Source organism: Procambarus clarkii, chromosome 45, assembly GCF_040958095.1.
Source record: "Procambarus clarkii isolate CNS0578487 chromosome 45, FALCON_Pclarkii_2.0, whole genome shotgun sequence".
Taxonomy (NCBI): Eukaryota; Metazoa; Arthropoda; class Malacostraca; order Decapoda; family Cambaridae; genus Procambarus; species Procambarus clarkii.
Window position 1 is genome coordinate 21895252 of NC_091194.1, and position 24955 is coordinate 21920206.

Here is a 24955-nt window from a genome sequence, read left to right on the forward strand (position 1 = left end):
GAAGGCTGGCAAAATGCTTTTTAATATCATCTTTTCCCATTTTGCCATAAGTGGGAAAGACTATGCCACGTTTTGCATTAACCACCCACACCATGACTACCAAATTAATAGCATTACAATACAGTAGATTGATAAAGAAAAGGGGACCTTGGAGTCAAGATCCACCACTCATTAAAAGTTGCACAACAAGTAGGTGCAGCAGTCAGAAAGCTAATCAAACTCTCGATATAATCAAGTGTACTTTTGACTATAAGGAAAAGAAGGTAATGGTTTAACTGTATAAAACACTATTGTGCCCCTATTTGGATTATAGTATCCAAGCATGGAGACGTCATTTTCAGAAGGACATAGTTGTTTTAGAGAATGCAACATCGGGCAACAAAAGTCATTCAAGAGCTAAGTCATCTCTCGTATCAGGAACTGTTGAGGGCCACAGGGCTAACACATGACAAACCAGTCATTCATTGAAACTTTTAAAATTCTGAACAAGTTAGAGAATGTTTATCCGGTTATTTTCTTCAGAAGGTTAGATGTAACACAAACAAGGAGCAACGGTTTCAAGCTCAATGAGCCACAATATAGGACTGAGAACAAAAGAGGCTTTTTCACCCACAGGGTTATAAACCCCATGGAACTGCCTACCCGCCGAAGCCATAACTGCCAAAACTGTGTTTATCTTTTCTAGGAATATTAAAAAAAAAAAAAAAGGCAAATGGGGAGGGGGACCTTCGACAAGAACATCGGAACATAAGAATAAAGGTAACTGCAGAAGGCCTATTGGCCCATACAAGGCAGCAGCTATTTATAACCACCCACAAGACAAGCCACTGGCTTCCTGTCTCGTCGAGGCCACTAGGGTAAGTGGCTCTCAGGTTATTCAGGTAGATATTTACCAGCAACTATATTATAAACTATGAATTATACAGCATTAATTCTTTTTTCATTGCTTATTGCTTTCATTGCAGGCCCATTGATGACATTTTAATTGATGAAAGACCAGAGAATTTCAATAAAGATGACGCAACAAAGGGGGCAGTTGGGGGACTCTTTGAGAGCAGCACACCTGGTGTCCGCTGCAGTTCTGTAGCAGATATGGGTAAGAGTTCAAAGGGTTTATGTATCATTATTTATTGATCATTATAAACTTTGGAGAAGCAAGTGATCTTACAGAGAAAAAGGCTACAATTCCTCCCTGCTTTAGTTACTATTATTCATTTGCAATTCTAAATAATTTAGTTAATGGGCTGTCTTACTGTAATGTCATCCTTGATCACTGTAAAGGGTTGGTGATTACACAATAATTTAATGTATTACTTTCATGTGTATTGTGTACAGCCCTGATGCTTTTCTCACTACCAGGTGCTCATTATGACAGGTTGGCCACTACAGATGGTTCTCCTGGACACTTGTCACCATACAAATCTTTCACTCTTTGAAGCTCTTTAAACACACTTCCTGCCCTCTCATGTACAGCGGATTCTCTTGTAACGGTTCTATTGTTACGTAAAGTATGGTGACAAACACAGACACTAAGATACTATATATATATTTGGTCGAATATACAGAAGTACACAGGTGATACTTTGGTGTGAGTTGGGCACACTGAGCGTCGGTACAGTATCTCGCAAGTGTCTGCTCTAGACCACACTTGAAAGTAGACTCTGGTGAATGTTTGCTATTCTGCTGCTTATATGCTCGGGCAACACCTCACCGTGTTGCCCGGGCAACGCCTCACCTCATTCATCTTCAAAGGTTGACAGGAATATTAACAAAGCATTTGGAGCGAGTATATTATTGGGATAATCTACTCGCTACACTCTGAACTCTGAACCCCTGTTGAGCCCTCTAAAGCATAAGCAATAGACCACTCTGTATTTCACAATCATCATGGAAAAGATTTCCAGAGTGTTTTGAAAATGGTTATTAGACCATATAATTATTTATATTATTATTTATTGGAACATGTTTCAACAATGTCAATGTTTAGCCTAATATTTCATTCACCTTTTAGCCTAATAGTTGTGGGTGGGGAAACTTGGTAGGGTTGGTTTGAAAAAGATCATATTGCTAGTGTCCATTATAAGAGCAGAGTTTTGTTGGATCGAGACTGAATATTTATCCATATTTTTAAATACTGATTTGATAGGGTTAAAAATTTACATATAAACTGTAAAGAAAATCTTGAGCAAAAGCAGCAGGTTGAACTGTGGGAAAATCAGTCTTGTTGTTTTGGAAGAAATTGTATGCTTGTACATTTTGCAAGTGGCGAGTTTTCTTCAGCGAAGACGTCAGAAATGCTACTCTGACAAAGGTCAAGACCGTATTTCTCTAATTGGATTGGGTTACTATGTCATGTAAAATCTTGAACAAAAAGAATTTTGGGTTTGCAAAGTATGCAGGCCTGGTTCATTTACAGAGTTTAAAGGGTCATGGTGCTACCTTTGAAAAGTATGGTGTAGTGGGGGTCTGGAAAATCTAGTTGTTGGCACAATCTCTCTACAACCAAGTTACTCCTAGTAGTATTTGACAGGTTGAAATGGAACTTCACCTATAGGATGTAGGAAAAATAAGCGTATTGCTTAGAGGGCCATTATATCTAGCTATCTCAATAGGAACAGGAAGCCAGCAGCTTGTCAAACTCTTGTCAACCAAAGACAAACTGTCTTTGCATTTAAGACTTCAGTAGGTAGGTAAATTCCATTGGGGTCTCTTGGGGGAGCTCCGTTTGGTTCCCTGAAGCTACTATCTCGGATAGTACCATACTCTCGGGTGCCATCAGTTGCTGTAATCAAGCCATACCCCCCCACCCCCTTCTAAAGAAGTGCAGGGAGGGGTGGCACTATGGTAAAATTACTATGGGAAGCACCCAGAAATTCAGCAAAGAACTCCAACAATGTAAACGATAAAAAATTATAAAACTAGCACTAGCTTGTTTGCCCTGCCCTCAGTTCTATGACGATGGAACTACAGTGCATCCTCACTCTAACAAACCCCTTTCCAACAAATTCCCAGATGGTCTGAACAAATTGAATTTGGTACTAAATCTTCAGTGGAACATACAAATGTTCGATTAAGCGAGGATTGTTTTTCCAAGCGGTCACCGAGACCGAGCGGCGAGAGGTTGCTGTCAACTATGGTTCACCAAAGTGTAAACAGTTATAAAGTGGTTTATTATACTTACCCATTGTTTCCAGGGAGAAGGGGTTGATGGATGATTGTTTCCAGGGAGAAGGGGTTGATGGATGATTGTTTCCAGGGAGAAGGGGTTGATGGATGATTGTTTCCAGGGAGAAGGGGTTGATGGATGATTGTTTCCAGGGAGAAGGGGTTGAAGGATGATTGTTTCCAGGGAGAAGGGGTTGAAGGATGATTGTTTACAGGGAGAAGGGGTTGAAGGATGATAAAATGGTGTCAGGGTAGGCAGGTGGTGTTAATGGTGGAAGTTGTCAGGGTAGGCAGGTGGTGTTAATGGTGGAAGTTGTCAGGGTAGACAGGTGGTGTTAATGGTGGAAGTTGTCAGGGTAGACAGGTGGTGTTAATGGTGGAAGTTGTCAGGGTAGGCAGGTGGTGTTAATGGTGGAAGTTGTCAGGGTAGGCAGGTGGTGTTAATGGTGGAAGTTGTCAGGGTAGGCAGGTGGTGTTAATGGTGGAAGTTGTCAGGGTAGGCAGGTGGTGTTAATGGTGGAAGTTGTCAGGGTAGACAGGTGGTGTTAATGGTGGAAGTTGTCAGGGTAGGCAGGTGGTGTCAGTGGTGGAAGTTGTCAGGGTAGACAGGTGGTGTTAGTAGTGAATGTCACTAAAGGCAGGTGGTGTCAATGGTGAAGTTATCAGAAGAGGCAGGTTGGGTTAGTGGTGAGGTGTCAGGAAAGGCAGGTGGTGTAAGTGGTGAGTACACACATATCCAACACAACTCTGGTCTGGCCTGAGTGATCAGCTGACTGGCATCACGTGGATGGTGAATTGGGTTCACATTTTTCAGTCATTAGTTCCTGTACTCATCTTCCTTCTTGGACTTCCACACTTGCCTACTCAACCCTACAATGATTTATCTCAATTAGAACTGCAGTCTTTCCTGTCCACACTGCAGTTCTATGGTCGCAGGCTCGGTTGACATTCACTCGGAGATGATTTATCTTCTCTTGGTGCACATTTCAGGATTTGGTGAATCTCTTATCACCATATTCTATGAATTAAAAAATTCACTTATGGATGTCAACCAACAAACTAACACTAAACATAGAAAAGATCTACTACATCTTATTTGGAAGCATATCAACAAATGCAATTCAGCTGCAGATAGACAATGCTATCATCGACAATTAACCCTTAACCCTTCAATTGCGCATCGCATCATATGATGCTTTGCCCGACTTGCAGTAAATTGCGCATCGCATCATATGATGCGCGGGCGTACCGAGCACGATTTGAAAGGCCCGCGGGGTAGAGGGGGTCCCCATACGCTGCCCAGGGGCTATAGTAAACAGCCGCCATTTTGAAAAAAAATCCAGCTCATGCTACTATCGCTTGGGAGGCCTCAGTTACCCGGCAGCCACCATGTCGAGCGCACGGCCAAACGCTTCTCGGGCACGCCCCACGCAATCACTCGCCCCAAGAGCAAATAACCAGTGAATTATTTTCCGATGGTGAGGAAAGTGACTTTGATGACTCTGATATTGATAAAGACTACACCCAATTGACCGATGTTGATAGCACGGACAGTGAATATGAGATACAGCCGCCTCCTATGGCGAGGCCTATACCCTCACCCATGCCGCCTCGGCCAGCGTCGACCCCAACATTCCCTCGGCCACACAGTTCCTGTGATTATTTAGAGTCTGAGGATACTTTCGGTGACGAGTCAGAGGAAGGTGACTCTTTTTCTGGTTTTAGTGAAGTGGAATCAGAACATAGTGTTACCGAGCCTGGTGCCAGTACCAGTGGTGTTACTGGGCGAGATTTTGTCGCGTCAGCAGCGTCTTGCCCAGCCAAGCGCCACCGCATGGAACAACATGAGGCACCAAGAGCCTCATGTTCTAGTGCCTCTGCCTCATGTGCACGTGCCTCTGCCTCATGTGCATGTGCCTCTGCCTCACGTGCACGTGCCTCTGCCTCACGTGCACGTGCCTCTGCCTCACGTGCACGTGCCTCTGCCTCACGTGCACGTGCCTCTGCCTCACGTGCACGTGCCTCTGCCTCACGTGCACGTGCCTCTGCCTCAGGTGCACGTGCCTCTGCCTCACGTGCACGTGCCTCTGCCGCACGTGCCTCTGCCTCTGCCGCACGTGCCTCTGCCTCACGTGCACGTGCCTCTGCCTCACGTGCACGTGCCTCTGCCTCACGTGCACGTGCCTCTGCCTCACGTGCACGTGCCTCTGCCTCACGTGCACGTGCCTCTGCCTCACGTGCACATGCCTCTGCCTCACGTGCCTCTGCCTCACGTGCACGTGCCTCTGCCTCACGTGCCTCTGCCTCACGTGCACGTGCCTCTGCCTCACGTGCACGTGCCTCTGCCTCACGTGCACGTGCCTCTGCCGCACGTGCCTCTGCCTCACGTGCACGTGCCTCTGCCGCACGTGCCTCTGCCTCACGTGCACGTGCCTCTGCCTCACGTGCACGTGCCTCTGCCTCACGTGCACGTGCCTCTGCCTCACGTGCACGTGCCTCTGCCTCACGTGCACGTGCCTCTGCCTCACGTGCACGTGCCTCTGCCTCACGTGCACGTGCCTCTGCCTCACGTGCACGTGCCTCTGCCTCACGTGCACGTGCCTCTGCCTCACGTGCACGTGCCTCTGCCTCACGTGCACGTGCCTCTGCCTCACGTGCACGTGCCTCTGCCTCACGTGCACGTGCCTCTGCCTCACGTGCACGTGCCTCTGCCTCACGTGCACGTGCCTCTGCCTCACGTGCACGTGCCTCTGCCTCACGTGCACGTGCCTCTGCCTCACGTGCACGTGCCTCTGCCTCACGTGCACGTGCCTCTGCCTCACGTGCACGTGCCTCTGCCTCACGTGCACGTGCCTCTGCCTCACGTGCACGTGCCTCTGCCTCACGTGCACGTGCCTCTGCCTCACGTGCACGTGCCTCTGCCTCACGTGCACGTGCCTCTGCCTCACGTGCACGTGCCTCTGCCTCACGTGCACGTGCCTCTGCCTCACGTGCACGTGCCTCTGCCTCACGTGCACGTGCCTCTGCCTCACGTGCACGTGCCTCTGCCTCACGTGCACGTGCCTCTGCCTCACGTGCACGTGCCTCTGCCTCACGTGCACGTGCCTCTGCCTCACGTGCACGTGCCTCTGCCTCACGTGCACGTGCCTCTGCCTCACGTGCACGTGCCTCTGCCTCACGTGCACGTGCCTCTGCCTCACGTGCACGTGCCTCTGCCTCACGTGCACGTGCCTCTGCCTCACGTGCACGTGCCTCTGCCTCACGTGCACGTGCCTCTGCCTCACGTGCACGTGCCTCTGCCTCACGTGCACGTGCCTCTGCCTCACGTGCACGTGCCTCTGCCTCACGTGCACGTGCCTCTGCCTCACGTGCACGTGCCTCTGCCTCACGTGCACGTGCCTCTGCCTCACGTGCACGTGCCTCTGCCTCACGTGCACGTGCCTCTGCCTCACGTGCACGTGCCTCTGCCTCACGTGCACGTGCCTCTGCCTCACGTGCACGTGCCTCTGCCTCACGTGCACGTGCCTCTGCCTCACGTGCACGTGCCTCTGCCTCACGTGCACGTGCCTCTGCCTCACGTGCACGTGCCTCTGCCTCACGTGCACGTGCCTCTGCCTCACGTGCACGTGCCTCTGCCTCACGTGCACGTGCCTCTGCCTCACGTGCACGTGCCTCTGCCTCACGTGCACGTGCCTCTGCCTCACGTGCACGTGCCTCTGCCTCACGTGCACGTGCCTCTGCCTCACGTGCACGTGCCTCTGCCTCACGTGCACGTGCCTCTGCCTCACGTGCACGTGCCTCTGCCTCACGTGCACGTGCCTCTGCCTCACGTGCACGTGCCTCTGCCTCACGTGCACGTGCCTCTGCCTCACGTGCACGTGCCTCTGCCTCACGTGCACGTGCCTCTGCCTCACGTGCACGTGCCTCTGCCTCACGTGCACGTGCCTCTGCCTCACGTGCACGTGCCTCTGCCTCACGTGCACGTGCCTCTGCCTCACGTGCAGGTGCCTCTGCCTCACGTGCACGTGCCTCTGCCTCACGTGCACGTGCCTCTGCCTCACGTGCAGGTGCCTCTGCCTCACGTGCAGGTGCCTCTGCCTCACGTGCAGGTGCCTCTGCCTCACGTGCAGGTGCCTCTGCCTCACGTGCAGGTGCCTCTGCCTCACGTGCAGGTGCCTCTGCACCACGTGCAGGTAGCGGCCGTACTGTGCGTAGACGGGCTTCAGCTCCTGGTCCACGGGGTGCATCGCTTCCTCGCCGTAGTGCCTCTGCTGCGTCCCCTGTTGCGTCCCCTGCGTCTCGCAGGACACCAGGTGTACAAGTGTGGAGTGATGGTGCTGGTTTTATTCCCCAAATTCCTGCCATTGACGATAAAGACGTTGGGATTACAGATCTTTTCCCTGATAATGGTGATGATATGAGTGAATGTGATTATTTTACCGCATTCTATGATGAGCCCCTCATGGAATATATTGTACACCAAACGAACCTTCATGCGGCTCATCTCATTAGAAAAGATATATCAGAATTTTCACGCTTGCAACGTTGGAAAGACACCAATATAGGGGAAATGTATGTGTTTCTTGCAATATGTATGTTGAAACTGTGTCAAACACGCTATCACAGATTACTGGAGCAAAGATCTGACTATTCCAACACCTTTCTTCGGGAAATATATGTCCAGAGACAGATTTCAGATACTCCACAAGTGTGTGCATTTTGCAACTAATGAGGACCGGACTGAGGAGGATAGACTTTGACGAGTGAGGCACTATATGAATGAGGCGATTGGGAAAATTCAGAGATTTTTACGTACCAGCACAGAAGCTGGTGATTGACGAATCCCTTATACTATTCAAAGGACGTGTTTCATTCAAACAGTATATTCCCTCAAAATGAAACAGATTTGGCTTGAAATTCTTTGTACTGTGTGACTGTGAAACAGGATACGTGTTACACATGATTCTGTATTCAGCTAGCGATGTAGACATTCCCGGTAACGACGAACATGGATTCTCAGGTTGTGTGGTGAAGTCACTGATGGCACCATGGATGAACAAGGGCCACATCCTATACACAGATAATTACTATACAAGTCCATTGCTAGCTAAGTTCTTGATTGAAAATAGAACCGGGTTGGTTGGAACAGTAAAGCCACGAAGAAGGGAAATGCCAGTGTTTGTCGGTGGACTTGCAGTTGGTGAGTGCCAGGTACGAAAATGTGATGACATTCAGTACGGTGGAAAGACAAGAGAGAAGTGAACCTGCTGTCAACCGTTCATGATGGTACAATGTTGAACAGTGGCAAGGTGCACCGTGTAATGAGAGAACCAGTATATAAGCCAGATTGTGTTCTTGACTACAATATCAACATGCGTTTGATAAGGCTGACATGATTGGCACTATCGAGTGTGTGCGGAAAACATTGAAGTGGACAAAAAAAGTGTTTTTCCACATTGTTGACATGAGCATGTTGAACTGCTATAATTTGTACCTGGTGAAAACTGGACGTAAATCTGTGTTCCGTACATTTGCTTTTACACTTGCAACACAGTTATTAGCAAAGTTTGGTCAAGAAGTCCCTGGCATACAAAGACCAATCATGAACCCAGTGTTGCAGCATGATGCAACACACAGGCTCGCTCACATAGATGCCTTTCAGCAACACAGACTAAAGAATTTGCCAGCAGGTGGAAAGCATGCAATAGGCCAACGTGCATGCCTAGTATGTAAAACAACAAAACGAAGAAAGCAAAAACGTAAAATGGTGCAAACATGGTGTGAAGGGTGTGGAGTTGCATTGTGTGCTGTCGACTGCTTCAACGACTACCACACACTCCAAGACTTCTAAATGTCCAATAATGGTGCAAAAACCTGTACATAGTGCGTGCTAGTGTGTACATATAAAATAATGAACATTGTGATTACTGTACATAATATAATGCCATAATGGAAAACGTTTGTGCGCGCATGTGTATACTCGATGTGTGCAACATATATTGACAATAACTGTCAAGTGACATTATGTGCAACATAATTAGTGACTAACATTGCAAAGAATACATGCGTAAACACTGTAAATAATGACACGAAAATAAATTCGTGGCAACTGTGGCTGCTTGAAGACCGCGCGTGTTGCCTCCGGGACGCACAGTGCATGAGCGAACATGCAAACTGTGACGTCATCACCCATCTTCTCGGCTCAATTACATCGCCGGTAAGTACAATAGAATTTTTTTTTTTTTTCCCGTGATCAGGGAACACGACTTAACACTTTCGCGCTTTAGATTAGAGATAACTCGTCGCCGTTTTCTCTTACGATTCCGCATAACAGCCGACTTTTCTCGTCCATCGAAAAAATATTTCTATAAATTCCATTTTTTAACCGAAATGGATGGGGATACTTTTGTTTTGTAGGGAATTTATTTGCGAATGTTTTGGTACCAGAATGAATATTATATCACAAACTTCTATGAGTAAAAAAAAAAATACACAAAGTATGTTTGGGGGTGTGGCGAGTGTGTGGCAGTGGGTTCCCTTTAGCCGTTAATATATCCAACACGTGGGAAATATTTGTATGTGTTATGTATATGTCTGTGTAGGGAATTTTACTGCGATCACTGTCATACAAATTATAAAATGTTTCAACAAGTATAAACATGACAAACATCAAACGAACGAAAACAATGCGTTCGTTTCTGCCGCGAACGCATACTGAGCGACGTGGTTCTATATTTGGCGCTTCTCTTACACATGCTTTGTACAAATGTTATACAGTTCATCTTATAGAAAATTTTATTGCGAACACATTGGTATAAAAAAGAAATACGTACATAGAAAAGTAGGGTCAGGAAACGTATAAACTTTCCAAGCATGATTTCCCCCCTGTGTTTTCGCCAGTGCGCTCGCGGCTAACTACTCTCCACTTCACACACTCTTGCGGGTGGGCAATTACCTATATTAAACATTCATATGCATATGTCCGTGTAGAGAATTTTATTGCGATTCCAATGTTACCAAAATTATCGATGTAGGACATCTGTAGGCTTCGCAACCATTAAGAGAGTGGAAACATTTTGTTGCTGTTTGGCGCTCTCGGCGAGTGATCTGCATAGTTTTTTATTTGGTGTTGATACTCCTTATGCTTGGGCGGCATTTTATAGGTATGCTCTTATAGACAATTTCATTGCGAACACAGTGATACCAAATTTAAATACGTGCGCCTTCAATTATTGTCAGGACAGTCAAAAGAGTGTACACTTTTCGGTCTTACCGCGTAGGCGCGCGAAGTGCCGAAAGCATCTGGGGTATTGTTTTTTTTTGAGCGCCGAGTGCGCGAAAGTGTTAACAGGTTAGGAAGAATTTTTTTTTTTTTTTTTTTTTTTTGCGCCTGTGGGTGTCAATCAGTATATAGCCATGCGCCATTTAAGGGTTAAACCACACAACACACATAGATGATTTCGGTAACAAAACCGAAATTGCGCAATACATTAATAGCTGTTTTAGTGTCTAGCGCCTTAATTTAAATGCCCCACATGGGATAAGGGCAGCTATAGTGCAGCCACGACCGATAGTTGGCAGACACCACCTAGAAAAAAAATCGTGGCCAACATTCTTAGGTGTGCGAGTGTCAGTATTGAGCGAGCTACCAAGGCTGACGCACGCACCATGAGCGCACAGCACTGCTGTTCAGCTTGTGACCACAGCATCGCCTAAAAATGTTAAAATATATATATGTTCATGCCATTATTTAGTGATGATAGTATTACAGAAGACTCCAGACTGTGATAAAACTGACCAGGATTCTGATAGCAGGATTATGGTAATATTTAGCACTGTGCTCCATGGAGGGAGGAGTAATGCTGTGGGAGGGAGGGTGATGGCGTCGTTTTCTGACTGTGTGTGGCCAGCTTTTATTGACTACTCACCATACCAGCTTAGTGGTTCGCTATGGTGAACACAAATGTAGATACTTATATATAACGTGTGTATAGAGTGTAATAAGAGCAATAGGAGTAGGTTGGGAGCTGCCATTTTGGTGAGGAAGGTGCGTTGTCTGCACGACTTGTCATGTTTACTGGTGGCCACTATGGTCTTTGGGCACCATACCAGCTTATTTGTACAAGTATGGTGAATAAAACAGGTACTTATATATAATGTGTGTGTATATAGCGTAATAACACGACAAACAATATTGTTGGAGGAGAAATACTAGTGCTTCTGGCCTTGAGCGCGGCTGCCACCAGCTGACTGTGTGAGTAGTTACGTCTTATTGCCTTTACTCACCATACAAGCTTAGATGTACAGTTATGGTGAACAAAGCCGGTCGGCCGAGCTGACAGCACGCTGGACTTGTGATCCTGTGGTCCTGGGTTCAATCCCAGGCGCCGGTGAGAAACAATGGGCAGAGTTTCTTTCACCCTATGCCCCTGTTACCTAGCAGTAAAATAGGTACCTGGGTGTTAGTCAGCTGTCACGGGCTGCTTCCTGGAGGTGGAAGCCTGGTCGAGGACCGGGCCGCGGGGACACTAAAGCCCCGAAATCATCTCAAGATAACCTCAAGATAAAACGTGTAATTACTTATATATAACATCTGTGTATAGTGAATAAATGCAAAAACAGTATTGTGGGAGGAGAATGAGGGCGCGTGAGGTGTTGAGGGAGGGAGTGGCAGCGAGTGACTGGCTGGTGTGTGGCGATCACTCCTTGTTGCATTTTGACTCGCAATACTAACTTAGTGGTTTGTTATGGTGAGCAAAACATGCAGATACTTATATATAACCTGTGTATATAGTGTAATAACAGCAAAACTATTTGTTTATTGTTTTATGAACATAATAATTAAATCACTAATATGCACACCATAATTTTGAGTACAGCGATGGTTCACACATTTTATTATATAAATATATCACAATACACACTATTGAATATTATTACTGCAAAAAAAAAAACTAAGAAAAAAATCAATTGGACATTGAAATAATTAGGTAATAATATATTTGTGGCAACTGCCGCCTGACAGCTCATGCGGAGTAGACCTCGCCTGGCGAAGGCTCTTGTCAATGCCAATTTTTTGCCAGACTTCCCTACCCAATTGCAACTAAAATATGCCACCTACGATTTTTTTGTTATTTTTAACGTGATCAGGGAACACAAATGAACACTTTTATAAGACGAAAGATATATATATATATTTTTTTTTTTTTTTTGGCGCCTGTGGATATTGAAGTCATTTGGACCCCTTGCGGTTTGAGGGTTAAATGGATGGAAAGTTCCTTGGCCTATACTTAACTCTGTCTTGTCGAGTCTCAACAAGAGACTCAACTTCAGCACCCACATACAACACATAACCAAGAAAGTCTCAAAAATGGTCAGTATACTTTCTACAATCAGATATAATGTTCCAAACTCTGCTCTCTCATTATACTACTAGCTGTACCTGGCCACGCGTTGCTGTGGCTCGGCAACGCATGTGCGTTGCCGAGCCAAAGCAACTTTTCCCGTCTCCCAGTCCAACCCGTTCTCGCACTTGCTTGCAGTCAATATTGGCTTACTTAATAAGTGCATATGTGACATACTAATTGATTGTGAATATTTTAGTTTACCTTGAAAAGTTTCATAGAAAATACCGACCTCACCTAACCACCTTAGTATGTTAAGATAAGCATCTTATTGCTTCTTAATTACAATTATTACTTAACCTATACCGTTGATAGGTTAAGTAATAATTGTAAATAAGAAGCAATAAGATGCTTATCTTAACGTACTAAGAAGGTTAGGTGAGGTCGGTGTTTTCTATGAAGCTTTTTAAGGTAAACTAAAATATTCACAATCGATTAGTATGTCAAATATGCACTTATTAAATAAGCCAATATTGACAGTCAGCAAGTGCGAGAACGGGTTGCCCAGTCCTCCCCACCATTCCTCCCTTCCCCGTCTCCTCATCCTCCCAACCATTCCTCACTCCCCCATCCCCCTCGTCCTCCCAACTGTTCCCCCCCACCCCCGTTCCATTATTTCCTCACTCCCCCAGCCCTATGTCCTTCCCACCATCCCCCACTCCACAGTCATCTTGTCATCCTAACCATTCCCCACTCCACTGTCCCCTCATCCTCTCCACCATTTCTGACTCCCCTGTCCCCTCGTCCTCCCTATTATCACCCACTCCTGTCCCGTTGTCCTTCCCACCATTCTCCATTCTTCTGTCCCCTCGTCCCCACCATCCCCAATTCCCCCATCCCCACGTTCTCCCCACCATTACCCCCCTCCCTTGTCCCCTCGTCCTCCCTACCATTACCCAAACCCCTTCTAGAGATGATTTTGGGGCTTAGTGTCCCCGCGGCCTGGTCCTCGACCAGGCTTCCACACCAAGGAAGCAGCCCGTGGTAGCTGACTAACTCCCAGGTACCTATTTACTACTAGGTAACAGGAGCATCAGGGTGAAAGAAACTCTGCCCATTGTTTCTTGCCGGTGCCCGGGATCGAACCCGGGACCACATGATCATGCGTCCAGTGTTCTGTCCGCTCAGCCACTGCCGCCCTCCTCTCATTCTCCCCACCATTCCCCACTCCCTTGCCTGATGCATTCCCAAATGATCTGATGTTCCCAATTTTCAGATGGGAACATCAAGTGATCTGATGTTCCCATCACTGAAATATAAGAAACCATTAAACAACGAAATGAAAAAAATAAAAAATAAACTATACTCACGAAATGAACAGTATGGTAAGCAACAAAGCTCAATTCCAACACAATGTCACACACACACAATAAATAAATCAAATTAAAATAATTTGAAATCAATGAAAATTCAATTTAACAATGAAATTGGAAACATTGAAATGGAATCATAACATATTTAGTATAGCGGGAGTTGCTCTTACGTGCAACAGATGGCGCTGTTTCATAAAAAAAGAATGCTCTTACCTGTCACAGGTGTGGCATCAGTACTTATACTTACGAAATGAACGGTATGGAAAACAACACAGCTCAATTCCAACACAGTCACACAAAATTACTAAATCAAAATTAAAATAAATCAAAATCTATGAAAAGAGAGGTTTCAGGAAGCAATGGCCCTGGAAAACCCCCTTGTGGTTGGGATTTTCCTTATCTGCCATCGACCAGGGTTAGGCACCCAGAAAGGTTAGGCATAACAAAACAAACCCCACATGGTAAAAAACTTAAATTAAAAAAACCGAACAGAGAGGTAGAAACTCCCTACAATCCCAAGGAAACGAGCAAATATCACACTTTACTGCCACGCCGATCGTCTGCGCAGCCCTCCCCGCTCTGAGAGGGGGAGGGGGGAGCCCCGGACCTACCGTGCTGGCTGCCTAGCATCAGTTCGTAAGTTAATGTCAACCAGGATAGACGCTTCTCTGGCCTCGGTTTCCTAGGCGGAGTTTGCCTTGTGTGGCATTCATTGCCGTGTGTTGTGCGGTGGTCAGGAGTACCTCATCAGTGCCGGGGCTGCATGCGCGTAGGGGGCTTCCTTCCCTAAGCGCCCTGTGAGTACTGCCCCTGCGTGACAGGGTTATCTTCCTTGGGGCGTTCGGGGAACCTTTCCCGTAGAGGTTCTTGCTGCTCGGCATTTGCCTCACCCTTGGAGCCAGCTGGAGCTCCTTCCCTCCCCTCCCTCCTTTCTTCTCTCCCCTCCCTCCTTTCTTCTCTCCCCTCCCTCCTTTCTTCTCTCCCCTCCCTCCCCTCCCTCCTTTCTTCCCTCCCTCCCCTCCCTCCTTTCTTCCCTCCCTCCCCTCCCTCCTTTCTTCCCTCCCTCCCCTCCCTCCTTTCTTCCCTCCCTCCTTTCTTCCCTCCCTCCTTTCTTCCCTCCCTCCCTCCCTCCCCTCCCTCCTTTCTTCCCTCCCTCCCTCCCCTCCCTCCTTTCTTCCCTCCCTCCCTCCCCTCCCTCCTTTCTTCCCTCCCTCCCTCCCCTCCCTCCTTTCTTCCCTCCCTCCCTCCCCTCCCTCCTTTCTTCCCTCCCTCCCTCCCCTCCCTCCTTTCTTCCCTCCCTCCCTCCCCTCCCTCCTTTCTTCCCCCCCCTCCCTCCTTTCTTCCCTCCCCTCCCTCCTTTCTTCCCTCCCCTCCCTCCTTTCTTCCCTCCCCTCCCTCCTTTCTTCCCTCCCCTCCCTCCTTTCTTCCCTCCCCTCCCTCCTTTCTTCCCTCTCCTCCCTCCTTTCTTCCCTCTCCTCCCTCTTTCCTTCCTTTCATCGAAACATCTGGTTCACTGGGTCAAGTGTGTTAGGCTGATCAGTGAGCCGGTCCCTTCCCACCACTGACACACCTCCCCCCCCCCCCTCCCTCATTCTTCCCATACACACGCTCTCTGCTTCACCGCAACATCCATTGCTCCATTCCTCTCTCCTTCCATCAAACCATCCCTCCATTCATCTCCATCCTACCATCCATCTCCATCCTCTCCCTCCCTGCCTACCACCCAGCCTCTGCCTGCCTCCCAAGCTCTGCCTACCTGCCTCCCTCCCAAGCTCTGCCTGCCTGCCTCCCTGTCTACCACCCAGCCTCTGCCTGCCTCCCTTCCTCCTTGCCTCTCCCTCCCTGCCTACCTCCCAGCCTACCTCCCAGCCTCTTCCTGCCTGCCTACATTTCAGCCTCTCCATCCCTGCCTGCCTGCCCATCCACCCACCAGTCAGCCATCACTGACACAATGAGTGCTTTGGAGCCAACATGTTGCACTGATGTTCCTTGATTGTGCAGATATGTCCAACAAAGTCACGGAATGAATACTCCAGCCTCATGACAAATCCAAAACAATGTTCCGTGAATCTGTGATGTCACAGGGTAGAAGGCAATAGAGTAGTGGACCCAGTGGCTGTCTGTATAAAATATATCTTACCTGAATGTTACTTGGAAAAATTCCCGACACCTAACTTCGGAAATTCCAGAGCTCCGGAAATAACGACCAGGGAACAGCCCCATATAGCCCGTTAAATCAAGTGGATACTGTATGTGGTGCCCTTTCCCGACTGCGAGGCCTTCAGGGTCAACGCCTTTCGGCATGACTGGTCAAGTTGGGGGTTCCTGTTCCTCTTTCCCTCGATTCAGCTGTTGTTCCAGGTCCTGATTCGCTTGGAGACTTACAAGGTGAGAGCTGTCCTCTTGGCCCCTTGGTGGCCGGCCCATCCATGGTTTCAGGCGCTGCTTGCTTGGTGTCTGAACCCGGAGGTTTTTCCGCGGCTCCGCCTCTTCCAGCAGATCGGACCGGTACGTCACGTGGATGGTTCAATCTTCTCCTCAAGTCTTCACATATGGTATTTTTTTTACTATAGTTTATCATCATCTCTATGGTGTCTTCCTTATTAGTGTTCCACCTGCGGGCTTCGTCTCGACGGCAGTATGAAGTTTTCTGGCTGTCCTTCCGGTTCTTCTTAAGTCTTCATCGTTGTACTTCGCTTTCTGTTAGGGTGGTGTTGTCCTTTCTCTCTTGGTTGTTCCGGGACTGTCTCCTTATGCCTAACACTGTCGCCTCGTATCGTGCGGCGCTGGCAGAGCCGCTTCAGTTTACTTTCGGAATTGATGTCACATTTGCGCCGTTTCGCAAGTTGTCTTGGGCGTTGTTTCACCTTCGGCCTGCTCATGCACCGCCTGAGCTGTCCTGGTCATTGAACAGAGTGCTCTCTTTTCTTTCTTCTCCTCGTTTTGTTATGGCCCCTTCAGTTCCGAATTCTTTTTCGAAGGCGCTCTTCCTGTTGGCATTGGGCTCTGGGGGTCGGGTAGGTGAGCTTCATGCTCTCCTCCGGCGCAGAGGTTTCTGCCCCTTCGGTCGGTGTGATTGATTTGTTTTTCTGCAGCCTCCTCCTCCTTTTCTGGCGAAGAATGAGACTGCTGCTTTCCGGAGGGGTTCCTGGGTTGTTGATGCTTGGTTGGTTCGGCCCGGGGTGCATCGTGTTTTGTGTCCGGTTGCGGCTCTCCACTGTTATTTGTGCGCCACGGCTTCTGTGTCCGTGGACTATGCTTTGGGTTGATCCGGTTTCCCTTCTTCCCTGTTCGAGAGTGCGAGTTTCCCAGGTCGTCTGCAGGGTTATTAAGGCTAGCCAGCCTGCAGTCTATCCCCGTGCCCATGACGTCCGCAAGTTCACGGCTCTTGCCGCCGTCTTTGGCAATATGTCCTGGGCTGACATTTGGGCGCGGGGATTTTGGTGGTCGAACAGGGTCCTGGCTGCTTGTTACCTATTAAACGTTCCTGGGCCCAGTCGGGCCTGTGTCACTTTGGGTCGGTGGATGCAGCCAGTTGTCTCTACTTCGGGTTGAGGAATGAGCAGCAACCGCCTCCCGGGTAAGTCCCTATTCTTTTCCTGTGGGTAGTTAGCTCCGGGGAGCTGTAGGGGCTCCCCCCAGAAAACCAGCATTGAATGTAATGAAACGCCATTTTCTGGGCGAGTCCCGGAGGCTTCCCGGCATCCCTCCCTCCCTCCCCTCCGGTCGACGTTTATTTCGCGTGTTTTGACATCCAGCCTCAGAACTGGGGTGTGGATCGCGGCGTGGTAGGTCTGGGCCTACCCCCTTCCCCCTCCCAGGGAGGGGGGGCTGCACAGACAGCGGCGCGACGACGGGTGACGTCATACTAGTTTGCTTGTTTTTGTTTGGGGAGTTCTATCCACTCATTCGACTTCTGGTTGCAATTTTCACCAGAATAGGGGGTTTGTTTTGGGACACCTACCTTTCTGTGTGCCTAACATGGTCGATGGCAGACATAGAATGCTTCCAATTACACTGGGGTTTCTATAGGCCATTGCTCCCCTTGCCCCTCTAGAGGGGGGCAGGTTCTGGCTCGTGGTTCCCGGTAGGCCCATAAGAACTCCATATACATGACTGATGCCAAAGTCTGACATGAGCATATCAGCCTAGTAAGCTCCAGGGAGCCTCCGGGACTCGCCCAGAAAATGGCGTTTCATTACATTCAACGCTGGTTTTTTAATTAGGCCATATTTTAAGGTTTTTAATGTTTTTATCTCTGTGATTTAAAATGAAAATGATTTAGTTTGGAAACATTTTGACATTAACACTAGCTGAACATTTATACAAACCACAAAAATATGTCCTTAACAACTGCACCATGAAATTTTTGCCCAAAACAGGTGTGCAGTGCAGGCATTAAATACCATATTTTCTCTAGCCCATTGAAAGACCTGATTTACATTAATTTGGAGGTTTACTGTGGCCTTCATGTTGTCTACTCTTACAAAAATCTGTGTGTTCTGCAGTGCAAAGTATACGGTACTATAGTATGTGTTCGTGTCTGTCCGATATGAGAATGAGAAATGATACTGGAGCAGGCACAGTACCCTGAGTGGCTGAGCTGTCCATGGTTGATGGTCTGGATTTTACTGTCTTGACTATTACACCCTTTGAAATTGAAATTGAAATAAGTTTATTGAGGTAAAATACACATAAAGGGATGAGGTAGCTCAAGCTATTCTCACCCCGTTCAGTACAACGTGTTCATACATATATAGACACACATCACAAACAATAAACATATTACCAAACATTCTGAGAAATAAACATGTACATTTCTTCCTTTACACAAGTAGTATGGTATCAGACATACATACACACACACTTTTATGACTTGGGTATACTTTATAGACAATTTGCAAGAGACATGCAGATAATTCAACAAACGATTACAGTCTTGGTGCAAAATTTTTAAATCTCTCCAGAATATTTATTTATTTATTTATTTATTTATATATACAAAAAGGTACATTGGGATTGTGAGGATACATAATATGGTAATTAAAATCTTGTAAAGCCACTAGTACACGCAGTGTTTCGGGCAGGTCCTTAATCTAAGAAAATTTTAAGTAGGTAAATACTTGCAAAATTTATAAAAAGTGATAAGTTACAAGGCAAGGGGAAAGAGAAAATTGTAGGTATATTAAAGTACATAGGTAGCTCAGATTGATTGCAATGACAGCTTGAATGGTAGTTGACAAAAATTGGTAGGCACAATACAGCATATGGCTAGCACATAGAAGACAGCAATGAACACAATGATAAATAAGGTTGTTTGGGTTAAGTATGTACATAAAAATTGGGAGATTGGGTAACACTAGGTACAGAGCAAATTTAAAGCTCAGTGTAGGAAACTAAGATGATGAAATTAGGTACTTTTTGGTTTTGCTTTTAACACTTTCGCGCTATCTGGACGCGCCGGCGCGTTCGGTTTCGTCTAACGCAAACGCATAGTGGACATAGTTATGTCAACTTTTAAAATATTTGTATAAAATTCAATTTTTATCCGATTTACTTTGGGTTTGTTTCAAACTGCGCGCTATGAGGCTCTCTTTCTCACCACTAGGCTGCATGGTACAATAAGTTCATGAAAGGTGTGGATAACTTCGATCAAATGGTATTTTGTCCCAAACGGGTTGCAGGTGGGTGACTTTAGCCGTTTATACTGGTAATTCTTCCCCCATATCATGTATTATATGCATATGTCTGTTTAGGGAATTTTATTCCGATCAATATACAACCAAAAATAACTGTGTGCAACAAGTATAATCTTGACAAACATAACAAAAGTAAAAATATTTCGTGTGTGTTTGACGCTCACTGATATGTTCCAGCGTTGTTTTATATTTGTCGCTATTCTAACTTACGCTTTGTTGATATTTTTTACCTATGGGCACATAGAACATTCTATTGTGAACACATTGACATAAAAATGAATGACGTACATAGAAAATTAATGTCATGAGAGTGAAATAAGTATAAACTTTCAAAGCGCCGTGCGTCGTCCCGTCACCGATACCGGGTAACAATTTCACCACTTCCCACACTCTTGCGGGCGGGCTGCATCATTATTCTACGCTTCTATTCATATCACCGTGTTGGGAATTTCATTGCGAGTCCATTGATACCAAAATTAACGCTGTAGAACAAGTGGAGGTGATTACAATCCCAAGAGTAAAAACATTTTGTTGCTGATGGGCGCTCACGGCGAGTCATCTACGTAGTTATTTATTTGGTGCTGGTATCCCTATATGTTTCGTGACTTATTTTACTAATGTTCTTCTAGAGAATTTTATTGCGAACACGTTGGTACCAAAATGAAATACGTAGCATGAGAACTAAGGTCAGAAGAGTAAAAAGAGTATACACATTTTTGTTTTTACGCTTAAGCGATAAAAACGCAGCGCGCACATTCGGTTGGCTGAGTGACCTTTGCGGAGAGCGCGAAAGTGTTAAATAAGGCAAAAGTTTGACAGCTTTTCAATTCACTAGGGAGTGAGTTCCATAGACTAGGTCCTTTAATTTGCATAGTGTTTACACAGATTAAGTTTGACCCTGGGGATATCAGATATTTATTTCTGGTGTGGTGATAATGGGTCCTATTACATCTGTCCAGGGAGAGTTTCAGAGCATGGTTTGCATTTAAGAAAATGTAGTTGACACAAGAGAATGTGTGGAGGGAGTTAATATTTAGCAAGTTTAGGGATTTAAACAAGGGAGCCGAGTGTTGTCTGAAAGCAGAGTTAGTTATTATTCTGATAGCAGATTTTTGCTGGGTGATGATGGGTGGTTTGCAGTGGTAGACCCCCATGCACAGATACCGTAATTAAGATAGGGGTAGATTAGTGCATAATATAGTGAGAGGAGAGCAGAGTTAGGAACATATCTTATTTTAGAGAGTATACCAACTGTTTTAGAGACTTTCTTAGTTATGTGTTGAATGTGGGTGCTGAAGTTGAGTCTCTTGTCTAGGAATAGGCCAAGAAACTTGCCATCATTTTTATTACTGATGTTAATGTTGTCTATCTGTAGCTGAATTGCATTTGATTTGCTTCCAAATAAGATGTAGTAAGTCTTTTCTATGTTTAATGTTTGTTAGTTGACATCCATAAGTGGACTTTTTTTAATTCATTATTCACAACATTATTTAGTGTATGTGGGTTGGGGTCTGAATAGATAAGGGTAGTATCGTCAGCAAACAATATAGGTTTAAGAATATTAGAGACATTAGGTAGATCATTGATATATATAAGAAATAGAAGAGGTCCTAAGATGCTGCCCTGTGGCAGAGTGGAAGAAATTGTATCATTGATTGTTATACATTGGTGTCTGTCACTAAGATAGGATCGGATGTAGTCAAGGGCAAGGCCTCGGATACCATAATGCTGGAGTTTAAGCAAGAGGTCGTTGTGATTAACAGGTTGTTGTGATTAAGCAAGAGGTAGTTGTGATTAGCTTTTCTTAGGTCAATGAAGAGTCCAATCGGAAACTCATTTTTGTCAAGGGCCGAGTAGATTACGTCAAGGAGACTAATGATTGCATCATTGGTGCTCCTTTGGGACCGAAAGCCAAACTGGCAGGGGCTGAGTATGTCGAATTTTATGAGGTAGGAATAGAGCTGTTTGTAAATAATTTTTTCAAATATTTTTGATAGAATGGGTAGATTTGATATTGGTCTATAATTGTTTGTCCACCAGATTGCCGCCTTTATGGACTGGCGTTACTCTTGCTTTCTTGAGGATATCAGGGAAGGTGTGACACTATAGATTTGTTGAACAGTAGAGCTATGGTTGTGGCAAGGGCATGGGAGGCTCTCTTGTATACAATGGACGGAATTTCACTGGTGTTCCCTGCCTTGGTTATTAGTGAGTGTATGATGGACACAACATCTGACGGGCTGACTGGTGAAAGGAGAAGAGAGTTTGGATAGCTGCCTGAGAGATATGTGTTAATATGTGTCTGAGTATGTGGGATTTTACTGGCAAGATTAGCACCAACCGATGAAAAGAAACTATTAAATTCATTTGCCATTTCTAAATCAGTTGACGGTATATCCCCATCCTTGTAGAGTTTTATTTGGTTATGTGAGTGTTGTTTAGTTCCTAGGATACTAGAGATTGTTTTCCAAGTGCTTTTCATGTTGCTTTTTGCTTCAGTGAATCTATTTACATAATATGCAAGTTTTGCCTTTATGATACTGGTAAGCATTGATGAGTACCTTTTAGCTACTTCCTTTGAGACTAGGCCAATCCTAAGTTTCTTTTCATATTCATGTTTCTTGTTGATTGTTATGTATTGTTCTCAACTCAATGAACATCTATAACCCTGTTTCTTTAACCATTAACATTCCATGACAACATTTCAGTCTAGGGTGATCCATTATTAATCAATTCACTTTCTAAGTCATCCCCAATAAGTTCACTAAATGATAGCCATACCGTGTATAACATCTCCCACCTCCTCCCAACTTCACCGGTAAAAGCAACATTGTGTTTCTCGAGATTTTTTCAGTTCCATGACGTCCATTATTGGCCCAAATGATTACTTCATGTTATATTTAATTAGAGTTCTTCCTTTCACTACGACTACCATCAATTACACACACTTCACTTTCCTTCATTTCATCACTCATTGTTGTATTACTGTCCTCAACCACTATTTCCTGACTTTCCTTCACTGTTTTGTGACTTTCCTTAACCACCGTGCTGCGCGGAGTTTGAGACATTCCCCCAGTGCACATGAAATGAAGTGTGACCAAAAAATTATTTTTTCTTTGTAAAATGATAAATTCCCTTCCCTGAACATGTCTATGTAAAAATAAATACCAAATTCCACTTACTTTGGCTGTAGGGGCGTGGACAAGATGCGCTGTGATGTTATCAGGGCCTGGTCGCCCGTGCGTGACACGCCCAGACACGGTCGCGCGGGTCATTCAAGCACCAGGTGTTGCCACAAACATATTTTCAATTATTTGTTTTGTGTATTTCCAATGCAGTTTTATTTGCTTTTTTATCGTATATGATGCATATTTGTGTCCTTTACAATATGTATACAGTAGAACGTTCATAATGTTCCATAGAACTGTGATACATGTGTCAGTAATGTGTCCACAATAAATGTTTATTGTCGCAATATTACTTGTTAAAAATTCACTAAAATTACAATATGTACAGTTTCACACACTATTTACACAGTAACACACTGTATTACACACAGTACTTCGGAAGTGAGTAATAATCAACGAAGTAGCCCATGGTGCACAGCGCGACTTTGCTCTCGTTGCACCAGGTACAGATAAATTTTCGCTTCCTGTTTCTTCATTCTGTGTGCTTGCAAATAATGCACTCACGTACACCCTTGGCTTTAGTACTTGTAGGTTGTATGTAACCAAGCTTGTAAAGCATAAGGTAGTATTGAAAAGATTATAGGAAAAGATCAATTTGTAAGATAGTCTTGAAAAAGATCACTTTGTATGGTCCCACACAGGAAGAGATTCAGCTTACCTCGAGTGTCCGTCAGTTGGGAAGAGATTCAGGTATTCTATAAAATATCTATGGAAAACACCACTATGGAAGCCGCTAACACCATAGCATCTATGCTATTTGTATCGGATGCATCATCACTGAACGCAGAAAACGATTCATCTAAGTATCATCTAAATAAATAGCATAGGATTGCAAGGGTGACGCTCAGAGCTACAACTGGATACGCTCGCTATATTGTCCTCCATAGGTGTTGTATCACTTGCATCCGACCTTTGTGTTAGGTCCTTATTGCGCCTGGCTTCCCCAATATTATGACCCTTATGTTCTTCAAACGATAAGGTTTGAATTTCACCGACAGAGCATTATCTTTCAATACCGCGTCGGACAGGTGTTTGGTAGCCATGGTTGCTCATTCAGTACTAACCCAGCCAGCAGCCCTAAGGCATTCTGGGAATTTTTTCCAAGATGGCTGCCTCTCACTGGAGGTCCTAAGAGTCCATTTCGTACACAACCAACCTCGTACACATTTAGAATTGGTTACGAAAAATCAAAACGAGTTTTCTCGGTTGGCGCAGTTTCCCGCCGACCGAGAAAACTCGGTTGGCGCAGCTAAGTGGTTAATACGGTGACGCTTGGCCCACACAAATCGTTGGTCGTCGAGGATGAATTCGGGGTCTAGAAACTGAGGGTATTTGTAGATAATTACCTTCGTCAGCTTCTCGTTCTTCTCCGGTATTTGCATAAGAATTCCTTCATATTCTTGCTGGGTAAGAAACACAACTGCCTCCATAGAACCTACCGTTAAGTAAGGTCTGTTCACACCTTCCTTCAGCAGGGGCTCGAACTTGCGGTGCTCCTTTCCAAGTTTGACTGTCCACAGCAGCTTGTGATGGTAGGCCGGCATCCTGTCTCTTTCGGATCGTTACGGCCTTTGCTACCTTGCATGGTCCCTGCAACACCCTCACTCTCACTTATGTCATGCTTTGACTGTTAGCCCTTCAGGTGAGCCCTGTTACCTTTCATCACCTTCCTTTTTCTGTATGGAATTCTCACTTACACGATTCCCTCTCATCTCGCGTATGCAGTATCACTGTCTCGATCTATTTTTGCCCACCATGGAGAGACCCACTTGCAAAGTTTTGCAAGGCCTTGACCCACATGCTGATGGCTTACACCCTTCCTACTGTCATGAAATGCCTTTTCCTCAACTACATATTAGCCACACATTTAACTTTTGGGCATTAATTAATTTAAGTGGAATACTGCCCTTCTCCTTATTGTACAAACTTCATTGTCCCACTTTTGCTATTCTAATACCCCTTGGGGTCGTTTGTCCTTTGATAGAATCCTTACATCCTTTTGTTCTTGTATCGGCATGCTGATTGATATTTAGCATGCTTTGAATATCCAGTAACACAGATAGTGCTACATAGTCTTCCTGGCAGGATGCATTCATTTTGATAATTACTTCTTCAGAGGAGGACATATCTGTTTTGGAGAGAGTTCATCATTATGTAACAAAAATCATACCAGAACAAAATAGTCC

General features: G+C 45.7%; 1 protein-coding gene across 1 annotated transcript in view; it reads left to right on the forward strand.

The window, feature by feature from the left end:
- The window catches only part of LOC138350479 (uncharacterized), a 76835-nt gene that overhangs the window by 19542 nt on the left and 32338 nt on the right, over positions 1-24955 (forward strand). Inside the window, exon 2 of the mRNA XM_069301497.1 lies at positions 966-1096. Coding sequence (XP_069157598.1) covers positions 966-1096 — 131 coding nt within the window. The remainder of the gene's footprint in view (positions 1-965; positions 1097-24955) is intronic.